Source organism: Rhodotorula paludigena, assembly GCF_050403205.1.
Source record: "Rhodotorula paludigena JCM10292 DNA, Rt_paludigena_JCM10292v1_ctg32, whole genome shotgun sequence".
Classification (NCBI taxonomy): domain Eukaryota; kingdom Fungi; phylum Basidiomycota; class Microbotryomycetes; order Sporidiobolales; family Sporidiobolaceae; genus Rhodotorula; species Rhodotorula paludigena.
The window spans coordinates 22,764-35,271 of record NW_027481426.1 but is presented as its reverse complement, the minus strand read 5'-3'; the positions used below and the strand labels follow the sequence as shown (position 1 = coordinate 35,271).

Sequence of the window (12,508 nt, the reverse complement as noted above, 5' to 3'; positions counted from 1 at the left end):
GGGAAGGGAAGAGGAGGCGAGAGAGGGCAAGACCGATATACGACAAGGGTGGACGACGAACGACAAGAGACCGCCTGGAAAATCGGCTGGCAACCCGGAAAAGAACCCGCGAGCCCGAGAAATGCGAGCGTGGTGGCGTGGCGAAGGCGACAACAAAGGCGACGGAAGACGACATGTGGGAGGACGAACACGGCGAAAGTGAGGCGGCGAGATCATCACGCGAAAGTCGTAGTCGGTGCTCGGTGGTGTTGCGAACAGCGTGCGAGAATGCGATGCATGCGGGTTGACGGGATCCGGGATAGATGGGCGAAAAAGGCGATGGCGAACGGAGTACACTTGACGCAGCGCGTGCAGGTATGAACAGCGAGGTATGGAGGCAGGGACAGTAACAGCAGACGGAGCGAGACTTCGAACGCAAAGTTCGGTCAGCACCGCAGATACGCCAAGCTGAGCGGATACACATACCCGGAGGCGGAAAGAGGCGGAAGAGGCGAAGCCCGGGATGAGATGCTGGAGCGCGCTTAGATGGCGAGCGCATCAACCTTGCGGCGCAGCATGAACGACGGCATGGGCAAAGAGCTCGCAGCCGGCGAGTTGTGGAAAGTCGGGCCGGCATAGCGTGGCTCGACCGGCTGCACAGGCTGCGCCTTGGTCGGGGTCGAGAAGCCCGTCGCGGCGTGCGACGACGGCTGCGTGCGCGCACGCGACTGCGGCTGGCTCCGACGCGGCGAGGCGTGCGTGTCGATATCCTCATCGGTCAGGTCGAGACCGCTCAGCCCGAAGGTGATGCTGTCCTTGACGAGGTTGCGACGCTGACGAGCTGGCGTCAGACCCGAGGCCGTAGGAGGCGGCGCCTGCTGCGCGAGCGCCGTCGCATCCGACTGCAGGAGCAACTCCTGCTGCCAGTTGAGCGATGGGCCAGCGGCCGTGCCGTTCTCCGAGACGGAAGCGTGAAGAGGCGGGCGCGCCCTCCCGTTCGACGACGACGAGGCCCCACTCGAACCACTCGTGCGGGCATCCTTGCCGGTCATGCCGCGCGAGCGCGAGCGCTGGACGGGCGACTCGGCCTTGTTCCGCGTGCTCGAAAGCGCGCTCGCCGAACCGTTGCGCAGGAGCTCCTGCTGCCAGGAGAGGTTCTCTTTGGGCTTGTCGGCGTGCTGCGGGGCAGCAGGCATGTCCCAGGCGTCGACGCGCGGCGGCTGCGAGAATGGGTCGGGCGGAACCGAGCGCGAGTGCGTCGCGAGCGCGGCGAAGTCGGTCTGCGGTGGAGTGGTCGAGGGGAAGGCTGGAGCGGGCTGCTCGATGGGAATACCCTCGATAGGCGGCGGGCTTGGCTGCCGGCTGCCCTTACCGCCCCTGCGCTTACGCCCAGACGTCTTGCTGGGCGTGGCTGCGCCTGCATCGCCGAGAACGGGCGATTCAGCGGGGGGTTCGTCGGCATCCGAGGGCGCGAGCGAGGCGCCCTGCTTGAGCGGACTATCGCTGCGCGTGCCACGAGCCCTCCTGCGACGCTCCTGTTTGGCATGCGGCTGCTCCAGGGCGGGCTGAGTGCTGGCGTCGGTGCCCGGGGGCGGACGCGGTCCAGACTGCGAGTGGCGGGAGTGCGTGGGTGGCGACGCAGGCGGTTCGTGCTTTGCCGACTGCGGGAGGGTGATGACGCCCGGCTGGCCTGACTGTGCGTGCTTCATGCGCGTCGGCTGGGTGCGCGGGCGAGGCGCGCGGGATGCCTGACGGGAAGGGGAGGAAGGGGACGGGGACGCCGAGCGCGGCATGGTGAAGGCGCGCGAGCTGGTGCGGGTGGGTCGAGGGGATCAGTAGGGTCGCAGAGCAGACAGCTGGCTGCGCCATGCACCTCGGAGAGTGTGTGGATGCGACAGACAGACGTTGGGCGAAGGAGCGCGAGCCACGGGCTCGAGAACGGCCCTTGTCCTCGGCATCTTCCCGGCGCACAAGCGATGCTGCGAACACTGGCTCAGACACGACTACGGCTTTTCGAGGTAGCACACCGGCGAGCGCTCTCAACCGTCCGCGTTGTCCCTCCGTCCTCTTCAAGACAGCTCGCTCTTCCTCTCTGCTGGCTGGCGCTCCAGGGCTGGGATCATACGCCTGCATCGTGCGCTCTGCTCCTTTGTTAGCCGCACGGCCACACTGTGCTGAGGCTCTTGTTCCGCGCGGCAGCTCCTGGGACTTGTGGATCGACCGTTTCGCCGCGAAAGGCTACGCTTCGCTCGTCCTGGACGTCGACCCTGCCTGCGCGTCGGCTGAATCAACTACAGAAGGACGGCTCAGCAAGCTCGAACAAGGTCTTTAGTCTAAAAACGCACGGCAGGGGCAGAGACTGAGAACCACACTCGCAGAACTCGTCCGTCTCCTGCGAGACCCTGCCGCATCTTCGCCCTTCCCGCCCCTCCTGTTTGCCTCGTCCGCTTCCGCGCTGTTAGCCGAGACCTACGTCTCATCTCACCCACTCTCGGGGTTGTGCCTCATCTCGCCGACCGTCGCCCCGCTGGCGCACTCGACTCGTCCAGACGCCTTTCCGACACCGCTGAACGACTTCAACTACGAGCCGGGCTTTCCGATCGCTGTCATGGCGTCAGAAGCTCGACAAGTCGAGGAGCATCGCCTGGTCCGCGACTATGGCCCGCAGGAAGGCGAAGACGAGGAGGATGCGCTCGTGCGCCGCATCATCGGTGAGCGAAACGAACAGGGCTGGGAGCGCGTGATGCAGTGGATGGATGAGAATGGACTGTAGTCTGCTGAGCATATCGAATGTGATGTCGAGGACACCATCGCGACTTCCCTCCCTCAGTGGTCGCTGCGCGGAGGCCTCTCTCCGTCCGTCTCTACCACGCTCGATCTGCATCCCGCTGCTTTTGTATTCGACTCAACAGACTCGCGGAAGTCCAAAGACCTCGTCGATTCCACACGCTTGACTCTGCCAGCCTGCACCACGCGGTCCTCGCCTTGACTCCATCTCTGGTATCTGGCTCGCGCTGCAACACCTACAACGCGCTCGTGCTTCTTGCTGCTGCCTTGTCTTGCCTTCCCTCAGCATGGACGAGCCTCATTCGCCTGCGCTCGCGCTCAGCATCTCCCCCGCTGCTCGAGCCCTTATCTCGCAGCGTACGCCTTTCCGCTTCCACGAGGTCAAGCTAGGGGGCGCAGCCTCACAGGCCCCCGCCGATACCGACACGGACTCCGGCCGCGGCGCGTCGACGGTCCTCGAGCCGTTCCTCCCGCTCTCCTCCCCCTCCCCCACCTCGCTCCCGCTGATCCTGACGCCCCCGCGCCCATCGGACCCGCCGGCCTTGGTGCGCACTCTCAACGACCCACGCGTCGCGTTCAGCCTCGTCGGCCCGCCGTACCCTTACACCGAGGAGATCGCGCGCGAATGGAATGACTTCAGGCGCAAAGCGGCCGAGGAGGCGTTCAAGAAACTGGCGCAGCGGGCCGAAGAGGAGCGTTTGCGGCGAGAGGAAGACCCGACGGGTGTCTCGGAAGCGAGCGCGGCGCCATGGATCGTCGACGGCCTGCCAGTGGGAAACATCCGCCGCGCGGACACGGGCGAATGGGTCGGCGATTTCGGCTTGCCTAGGTGGAACTACGAGGACACGCCGGACGAGGTGGAGAGGGACCAGCTCTTGAAGGAGAACGACGCGAAGGAGGCTGGCGAGCCAAGCATCATCTGGACGTTCGGCTGTGCGATACACTTTCCTCCATGACCGTTGAAGCCACGCTCACAAGCTCCGCCTCCAGTCTTCCTGAACCCGGACTATCATGGCAAGGGCATCATGCAGCACGTGCTGCGCACCGTCCTCTCGACCTACGTCTTCCCCTTCCTTCGCGCCGATGAGATCCGCGGCGCCGCCTTCACCGAGAACCGTGCCAGCATTCGCACGCAGGAGAAGTGCGGCTTCCAGGCGTACTACACATTCAAACGGCAAATCTCAGAGGCTAGGGGTGGCGGGACCAAAGAAGTCACGAACTTGCGGCTGAGGCGAGTGGACTTTGAGCGGGCGTAGCAGGTCCGGGCGGCACGACATTGTTGCGTACTAGAATGCATGCAGGGCGCTACATGTCTTCAGTTGAGAACGCGTGCGCGGCGGCATTCCATACCGAGCGCGAGTTGCGCTTCTCCATCAGCTTCTTCTCGAACCCGTTCCCGCGGTCGACGCCGTCCCAGCGATATCCGGGCAGGATGTTGAAGCGGTTTGGCGGTGGCGGCGGGCCCTTGTAGACCGGGTACTTGGGTGCCTTGCTCTTCTTCTTATCCTTCTTCGTGAGGAAGGCCGCAGCCGGGTCGTTCCACCGCTCGACATCCTTGAGCTCGTCGTTCATGTCTTCGTCATCCGCGTGCCTGCGAATAGCCAGGTCAGCGGGCGACCTTGTGCACGAGAGGGACGAACGCACCGGGCGAAACTGCGATTCTTCAGCTTCTCCGCCTCGCGAGCGAGCCGCTCCTTCTCCTCCTGCTGCACGAGACCCTTACCCCACTCCATGCGCGCCATCTCCTTCTCGAGCTCGTCGCGCTTCTTCTTGGCCTCCTCGGCCTTGCGCACCTTCATGTCTATCCGCTTGCCCGTCGCATCGCGGTAGACGGTCGCTGTTGGATCGGCGTCGTCCTCGTCCTCGCCGCGTTCGCGCGCCTCGGCTCGCCGCTTCTCCTCCTCCCTTTGCGACTTCAGTCGCCGCCGCTCCTGCTCGGCCTTCTTGCGCTCCTGCTCGGCGCGCAAGTCCGCCGCCGACTGCAGACCGCCGCGTGGCGCCGCTTCGACCGTGACGGACGCGATAGCCGGCGCCTCGTCCTCGGGTTCGGGTGTGGGAGAAGGCGGGCGGAGGGCAGGATCAGACTCGCGAATCGTGGCCCATGAGTCTGCCTTGGCCTTGGCCTTGAACTGCCCGCGCCGCTCCTCGACGACTGCGAGGGCGAAGTCAGCGGAAAGGCCCGAGAGCAGCAAGGACAGAAGCGAGAGCGCACCTGGCTTGTACTCCTCCTCCTCGACCTCTTTCGCCCACCCGCTGTCGTCATCGTCGACGACGAACCCGCCCGCGCCGCCGCTCGTGCTGGCCGTCGGAGCGGCGGACGAGCCGTAGGTATCGACGCGGCGCTTCTTCTTGCGCCGCTTGCCGTCCTCCCCCGAGCGCTCGAGGATAGCGTCGGCTTTCGCGCCCGACATGTATTTGGCCGCGAGGTAGGCCTGCAGGTCGCTCATGGCGGCACAGGTACGAGGCGGGGGACGCCGCGAGGTGTGGGTGAGGGTTGCGTGGCAGCGTTTGCGCGTCTGGCGTGTTGCTGAGCCCTCGCTTAGCCTCCAAGCGACCTCTCGCTCGAGGCGGTGCGATGTGGAGCGAGGCGACCCTACCTCATCCTCTCCGACGTCTCGTCTCGACTGCCGGCAGTCTTCTGCGCAGTGTGCTGGGACGGCCACGGCAGACTAGACGTCTAAGCAAGCGCTAGTACGAGCCAGACGGACGCTCGCTCTGTCCGTACGCGGCGACGGCTTTTGCACTTCTCTGTCGTCTCGCCAGTCGACGGTCACCGTCGCACCGTACGCACACTGCTCCCTGTTCGCGTCTGGTCCCGGGAGCCCGCGCTCGCAATCGAATGAGCTCCGAGCAGCCCTGGCAAGGGCGCCATGGGCGAGACCGCACACCGCTCTGCTCGACTTCCTCGTTGGGTCAGAGAACGCCGGCTCCAATTATCGCAAAGCGTGTCGGGTCAATCGAAGGTCAGGACGAGGCTGGCGCTTCGAAACCCGCTCTCCCACACTCCTCCCGCTCGTTGCTCGCCGCTCCCTGCTCTCGCTAGCCTGACAAGGCACGCGCTCGCAACGCGTTGGCGCGGATCCAGCGCCTCTGGACCTGCGGCAGCCCGCGCAGTCGGGGTCCCTGACTGATCAGAATGGCCAACAACTCGACCGGCCTGGATGAACTGATGCCCATACCTGAAGGTGTCAATCCGTACAAGTACTTCATGCACGGCATACATGCCGCACTCATTCAGCTGCCGCCCTCCATGACGACCTACATTGTGCGCCAGTCGATACTGTGCACGCTCTTCGCCTACGTCTTCGTCGTCGCGATCGCAAACCTCGTCCTCACCGTCAAGGATTGTAGGCGAAGGGGCAAACCTGTATTCTTCTGGCGTCTCGTCGCCAGGGAGAGAGGGCGCTACATTGTCGGGAAGTGCGTGTTGCGGTGCTTGCCGTTGCATCCGTGCACCTCCAGCTGAACCTTGAAACCCTCCGCAGCCGTCAACTTCTCGAACCCTGCTTGACCCTGGTCACCGTCCCATTCTTGGTGGCTCACGTGGCAAGCGAGTGGAGGTTGGTGGCGACGGACGAGTACGATACGACAATCACGCCCCTGCGACTAGTGCCATGGACGCTGCTCTTCCTGCAGCTGTGCGTACATCCTGAATCGAACGCACCTGTCTGTGAATAACCAACTCTTAACTTGCCACAGGTGGATCGTCGGCTGGGCATCGTTCCAGTCATACCTCATCACGGCAAGGGAGGACCAGCCGGTAGTTCGCCTGTTGCGTCCCGTCGTCGTCAACACGCTCTTCCTGCTGCTCGGGGGCGCCATCGCAGCATCGCTGGTTGTGTGTCTCCTTGTGAGGTGTCAGATAGACACAGGCTCACCCCTTCGCGCGCAGATTGGCATCGGTTTCGGCATACACGCAGGGATCGAAACCAGCAATTTGCATCATCGCCTCGACAAGTTGCTCATCCCCGGTGCGGACGCCTGGCCAGACCCACCACCGGCAGGCACCCTTGAAGCAATTCGGGCCGAGTGGGCATTCTTTGTTGAAGAAGGGAAGCATGCTCGAAGGTCCGTCTTTCCTCGTATGTAGACTAGATCCTTGCCGCTTCTTGACACAATGTGCGACTTGTGCAGCACAGCGCAAGGAACACTTGCCACATTTGCCGTCGCGCCCTTCTTCACTGCTCTCGTACGTCCCTACACACTTTACATTCACACGATGCTGACGCAGGTGGACGCCCCGACAAATCAGGTCAACCTGGGTTGTGTTGCACTTCTTCTCCTTGTCCGCCGCCAAATCAAGGACAACGTCAACAACTTGCAAGTCCTGCAGCTCTCGAGCTTCACGCCCGTTTTCCCCGTACGCGCAGAAACCGATGACCACGTCGTCGAGATGGGTGTCCCAGACACCCAGTCGGCCCAATCGCATCCCTCTGGACACGGTGCACCCGCCGGCGTCGCGTTCTCCGTGACCCCCGCAACGCCGCAACCGGAGACGGACCAGGAGGTCTTCACGTCCGAGCAAAAGGAGATTGGGTCGTCGGCCTCGAAGGGTAGCGTCACGGCAAGCTCGCCGACAACATCGAAATCTGCGCATGCGAAGAAGAGCGTGGACGCGTCTCTGTCGCGATCGGCTGTGCGGCGTCTAGCGGACCAAGGTGGCGGCCTAGGGGCGCAGGCTCGCAACCTGCAGCTGCTACATCGAGCTGAGCTCGACCTCTTCATTGTTCGTCTCTTGCACCTGACTTCGGAAGTCGTGCGCGAAGTGGCATCATTGACGCGCGGCATTTGCAGACGGGCTTCTCGGGCTGCGCCATGACCGTCTCCTTCACCGTTCTCGCGACGTGGATTGCAATCGACCTGAGCGGACCGCCGTCGAGGTCGTACGCCGAGATGGAGATTATGCTCTTACTGAGCTCCTGGATTTACGTCGCCATCGAAGCCGTTGCGCTCACGGCGCACTTGCGCCTCGCCTGGCTTTACATGCAGCGGGAGTCGGGCACGCCACCTCCCTACCTCAAACCAAGCCCGTTCCCCAGCTCTATCGGCTCAATCTCGAGACCTGGCTCCACACGCCTTGAGCAAGACGGGGACGAGCTGGACACGACCGACAGCCGAGAAGGCACCAACCCGACCTGGCTCTCGCCCGCCGACGCGCGACAAGTCGGTTCGTCCGATAGTGACGGTGACGAGTCGGAGCCTGTGCGCCCAGGAGGAGAGCCTGTCTCACTGTCCGAAGCAGATCACCATGTTATTCGCATCAACCCCCTGTAGCCGAGTATACTCTGTTCCGCTGTAGCTCTAGCATCTTGTGCTGCGTCACGCCTGTCGCAGTCCTAGCATCGCAGTATCGCTCCTATTGCGCACGAGCAGGACCGCGTCTAGACGATGCCAGGGCTTGCCAGCTTGCCCTGCCGCTCGATCCCGCACTCTCGTTCATTCCCATCACGCTTCTCCTCCTAAGCGCGTCCGAGACGCGACGCACAGCGACAGAATAGCTCTGCGCACTACGCACATTGATCTGTCAGCCCTGGGTTCGGCTTTTCACGCGTCCGCTCAACGCGTCTTGATCGCAAGGTGCGACGGAACACTGTTGTCACTCTTGTGGGCAGAGGCGTCAGCGTTCCCTTACGCTGACGTGCTGGACCACGCGCAGCGCAGCTGCACCGGCTTTCGACCACGTCACCTGCACTGCACCAAGCCGCTTTCCCCGCCAGCAGGTCGGGTCTAGTACGGACACGAGCAGGCGGGCTCGTCCGCAGTCATGCTCAACCGTGACGCGCTGTTGTTCTCGCCGACGCGCGAAGGCGTTCCCTCTTCCGACGACAACTTCTACGCGAGCGATTTGATCGCCGCGCAGGAAGCCCTCGAGGAGGAGGCGCGCGAGGCTGTCCCGTACCGCTTCGATGCGTGCACCTACGACCTCGGTTACGTCAAGCAGCCACTCTTCGCGTGCAGGACCTGCCTCAACCACCGCGCCGTGTGCGCCGCGTGCTCGGTCGCATGTCACGGCGAACACGACCTCATCGAGCTGTTCAACCGCCGCAACTTTCGCTGCGACTGCGGCACCGAGTCGATGGGCGCCGGCTCGTGCTGCTCCATCTCGTCGCGCAACGATGCGCCGGCCAACCTGCGCAACAAGTACGACGCCAACTTCGAGGGGCGGTTCTGCTTCTGCGGGCGCCCGTACGACCCGCAGACCGAGTCGGACGACATGCTGCAGTGCTTGCACTGTGAGGACTGGTGCCACGCGCAGTGCCTCGGCCTCCCGCACAGCGACGACGACTCTCCGGCCGCGCCGCTCCGGCAAGACGACTTTGACCAGCTGATCTGCTGGCGCTGCGTCGAAAACGACGCCGAAGTGCGGCGCATCGCGGAGCGCCACGCGGGTGTCGAAGGGACAGGTGTAATCCTGCTCGACAAGGGGGACAAGGTGCTGGGGAAGATCGACTTGCCGGCAGAAGAAGCGAGCGCTGAGGAGGCGCAGAGCGCAGGCTCATCAGCGAGTGGTCCTGCCGCAGCGACGGCGACAGACGAGGCGTCCGCTGCGCAGGAGAAGCCGTTGAAGGCGGCGACGGCCTCGACGTCGGAACATCCCTCGTCCGAGCCGACGGTCGTCGCGGGCGACAGCTCGCCTGCACCGCTCTCCTCATCCGGCCTCCCAAACAGCACAAAACGCCATGCGACGGTCGGTTCGGACGATGGCTCGGCGCTGAAGAAGGCCAAGGTCGACCACTCGGACGAAGCTTCAACAACAGCAAGCGCGGCCAAGGGGACTTGCTCCGCCCCGCCAAGTCTCGACGCGGCCGAGAGTCCTGTTCGCCGCTTCATGCGCGAAGGCTTGAAGCCGAACGTCTTTCTGCAGGAAGGCTGGATGTCGCGATGGTGCCGGTGCAGCCAGGTGCGTGTCGGCTCGATCCCGTCTCGCAGCCTTCGACCTCCTCTCTGAACGCTCGCGAGACCGACCCCCCTACAGTGCCTGCCCATGTTCGTCAACCTGCCGTACCTGCTCGAGGAGGAGGATGTCTTCGAACCGCCTGAGGACCCGGACGCGCGTACGTCCTGCCACGCCTCTCTGCTCCAGACGCCCCGAACAAAAGCTGATCCCGTCTTCTCGGCAGACAAGTCGACGTTCGATCTCGGCATGGAGCACCTGTTGAACCGCATGCCGCGGGACCAAGCGCTCGACTCGGTTCGCGCCTTTACGACTCTGAGCGATCGCCTCAAGACGTTCCTCCGCCCTCACGCCGAGGGCGGCACGACGGTCACGAAGGAGCACATCCAGGCTTTCTTCGACGCCGAGCAGGAGAGGCGACAGCAGCAGCACTCGTAGTCGCCTTCTTCTGGCTATCTGTCGGCTTCAGTTTCTTCCCTCACTTGTAGTTCCCGCCCCTGTCTTTGGCTGTTCCTTGTTACCATCGCCGCAACATGTTCTCCCTCACAGTGCGCTTCACTGAGTGAGTTTGCGACGAGCCTCATTCGCTCACTAGGCGACTGCAGGTTGACCTTCCGCATGCTTGCTCGCCGAGTCAGCCGCTCGCTCGTTGTTCCGCTCGGCCAGACTCGGACCATCTCCGCGTCCTCTCGGCACGTCCTGTGCAGCGCCCGCTGTCCGTCGATCGCGCTGACCTTGTCCGCCTCCCCCTCCTTCGGTCCGCGCATTCCCTCTGTCGCTGCTCTCTTGCGGTACGCGCTGCTGTACAGACTCAACATGCGTGTCATCCCCGTGCCCTGCCGTGTGCGTCGCAGGCTCATCGGCCGCTCGAAGGCTAGTTCGGCTGACTCTCTTCCCCACTTCTGTCATCGGAACCTGACTTTATAGAGCGACAACTACGAGTACCTCATCATCGACGAGAAGGCAAGCAATCACAAATCATTCTCGAGATCCGGACGGGTCGCTGACCGCGGTGCGAGTGCCACAGACCCAGACGACCGCTATCGTCGACCCATTTGACCCGGCCAAGCTCCAGGCTGCGGCAGAGAAGGAGGGCGTCAAGCTCGGCCAGTACCTTCTGACGACGCACGGCCACCATGACCATGCCGGCGGGAACGAGGAAACGGTCAAGCTGTGCGTCGCGGTCTGCACTTCTCACCAGACCGCCTTGGTTCATACTACTCCTGGATCGCCTGTGATCCCGCTGATTCACCCTGAATTTCGCAGCTACCCGGGCATCAAGGTCTACGCTGGCGGCGAGAAGGTCTCGGCCGTCACGGACGTGGTGCGCCGTCGCTTCCGCTCTTGGTCAACGCTGCGTTCACATCTGACACCTGGACATCCACATCACCACGCAGCTCCAGCATGGCGACAAGTTCAAGGTCGGAGAGCTCGATGTGACTGCTGTCTACACGCCATGCCAGTACGTTTCTTCCCTGCCTGCTTTCTCACCCCTTCGTGGCACCGTGCAATTCGCTCACTCGCGTTGCCATCGTGTTAGCACTCGCGACCACATCTGCTACTTTGTGGAGGACAAGGCTAAGGACGAGCGAGCCGTCTTCACCGGGTGAGCCGGAGCTGGCCTCGCCTCTCCTCAGACATTCCACACGCGCAGAGTGCTTACTGCCTATCCCGATTCAACTCTTGCAGCGACACCCTCTTCATCAGCGGCTGTGGACGCTTCTTCGAGGGCGAGCCGCACGAGATGCACGTCGCGCTGAACGAGAAGCTCGCCGCCATGCCGAACGACACCAAGGTCTACTGTGGGCACGAGTACACGGCCAGCAAGTGCGTCACTTCTCTTGGTCGCTTTGTTGGCAGGTCAGAGCAGCTAACGGAGATTTGCACGGGCAGCGTCGCTTTCTCGGCGAAGGTCGACCCGGAGAATGCGGCGATTCAGAAGCTCCTCCAGTTCTGCAAGGTACTCTCTGCTCATTGGGCGCTTCATACTCTGCACCATCAAGCTTGACTGTTCTATTGCGCAGGAGAACAGCGTCACGACGGGCAAGTTCACAATCGGCGACGAGAAAGAGCACAATGTCTTCATGCGGACCTCGTCGCCCGCGGTGCAGAGTGAGCCCCCTCGCGCACCTTGGCGTTCTCACTGTATGCACACTGACTCGGCAATGCGCAGAGGCGACTGGCAAGCAGGACCCGATCGAGGCCATGGGCGTCCTGCGCGAGATGAAGGCAGGTCGTGGTCCGCGCTTCCTTTCGCCGCTTCTTTGCGGATACGCTGACATGACGAGATGTGCAGAACAAGGGCTGATGCTGTACGCTGTGCTCTCTGGAATAAACACATGTTTGTGCGGACCTGTCGAGCGTCGCACTTGCTGGATCGGGCAAGAGTGCACCGCGAGCGGTGGAGACGCGCCGGCCGGCTCGCACCCCTTCGCCTCCTCCTCACCGCGCCCACCACCACCCTACCGTACGCAGGCACGGTATACCGCTTGCACCAGCGTCAAGCTGTTTGGAACACTTCTCTTGTGCGTCAGCTGCCCCCCTCTCACGCTCGCGGGCCAAGTTGAGGGAGAGCGAGGCGCTGATCGGACTCCGCTTGCTCCCTCCGATCCTCACCCCGTCGCGCGTCCTGCGTCGTGTTGCTCTCGCCGTGCTGCTGCCTGACGATGCAAAACAGCTCGTCGCACAACGCTCACAGCGGGTGCGTCTGTCTTTGGCGGTCGCTGCGCCGACACGCCTCGGTGTTGTGCGCGCTCAGGACTGACCCGGTCGCGTGCACTGGCAGCTCCCGGAAGACCTCTGCTCCGGGCGAAAGATACTTTGCTTGAAGCACTCTCGCCACCCGGT

At 63.4% G+C, this 12,508-nt stretch overlaps 6 protein-coding genes across 6 annotated transcripts; 4 read left to right on the top strand and 2 right to left on the bottom strand.

The window, feature by feature from the left end:
• Positions 1-521: 521 nt before the first annotated feature.
• On the bottom strand, positions 522-1,772 carry JCM10292_000776 (uncharacterized protein; the record flags this gene model as incomplete). The annotated part of the gene is made up of 1 exon (XM_076650135.1): positions 522-1,772. The coding sequence occupies one exon, from the start codon at positions 1,770-1,772 to the stop codon at positions 522-524; it is 1,251 nt and encodes a 416-aa protein (XP_076504260.1).
• Positions 1,773-3,053: 1,281 nt separating this feature from the next.
• On the top strand, positions 3,054-4,022 carry JCM10292_000775 (GNAT family N-acetyltransferase; the record flags this gene model as incomplete). Its single annotated transcript, XM_076650134.1, has 2 exons — positions 3,054-3,699; positions 3,757-4,022. The coding sequence occupies 2 exons, from the start codon at positions 3,054-3,056 to the stop codon at positions 4,020-4,022; spliced, it is 912 nt and encodes a 303-aa protein (XP_076504259.1).
• Positions 4,023-4,071: 49 nt separating this feature from the next.
• Positions 4,072-5,213, bottom strand: BUD13 (Bud13p; the record flags this gene model as incomplete). Its single annotated transcript, XM_076650133.1, has 3 exons — positions 4,072-4,357; positions 4,411-4,918; positions 4,979-5,213. 3 exons carry the CDS (start codon positions 5,211-5,213, stop codon positions 4,072-4,074), a joined length of 1,029 nt encoding a protein of 342 aa, XP_076504258.1.
• A 689-nt stretch (positions 5,214-5,902) lies between these two features.
• On the top strand, positions 5,903-8,106 carry JCM10292_000773 (uncharacterized protein; the record flags this gene model as incomplete). Its single annotated transcript, XM_076650132.1, has 8 exons — positions 5,903-6,186; positions 6,252-6,404; positions 6,466-6,604; positions 6,659-6,834; positions 6,901-6,955; positions 7,019-7,492; positions 7,561-7,968; positions 8,101-8,106. 8 exons carry the CDS (start codon positions 5,903-5,905, stop codon positions 8,104-8,106), a joined length of 1,695 nt encoding a protein of 564 aa, XP_076504257.1.
• Positions 8,107-8,530: 424 nt separating this feature from the next.
• JCM10292_000772 (uncharacterized protein) lies at positions 8,531-10,099 on the top strand (the record flags this gene model as incomplete). The annotated part of the gene is made up of 3 exons (XM_076650131.1): positions 8,531-9,667; positions 9,743-9,821; positions 9,888-10,099. 3 exons carry the CDS (start codon positions 8,531-8,533, stop codon positions 10,097-10,099), a joined length of 1,428 nt encoding a protein of 475 aa, XP_076504256.1.
• A 378-nt stretch (positions 10,100-10,477) lies between these two features.
• Positions 10,478-12,489, top strand: JCM10292_000771 (uncharacterized protein; the record flags this gene model as incomplete). The annotated part of the gene is made up of 13 exons (XM_076650130.1): positions 10,478-10,504; positions 10,589-10,624; positions 10,689-10,834; positions 10,928-10,985; positions 11,059-11,123; positions 11,202-11,267; positions 11,351-11,488; positions 11,555-11,621; positions 11,686-11,773; positions 11,835-11,900; positions 11,958-11,973; positions 12,339-12,362; positions 12,447-12,489. The coding sequence occupies 13 exons, from the start codon at positions 10,478-10,480 to the stop codon at positions 12,487-12,489; spliced, it is 840 nt and encodes a 279-aa protein (XP_076504255.1).
• Positions 12,490-12,508: the final 19 nt, after the last annotated feature.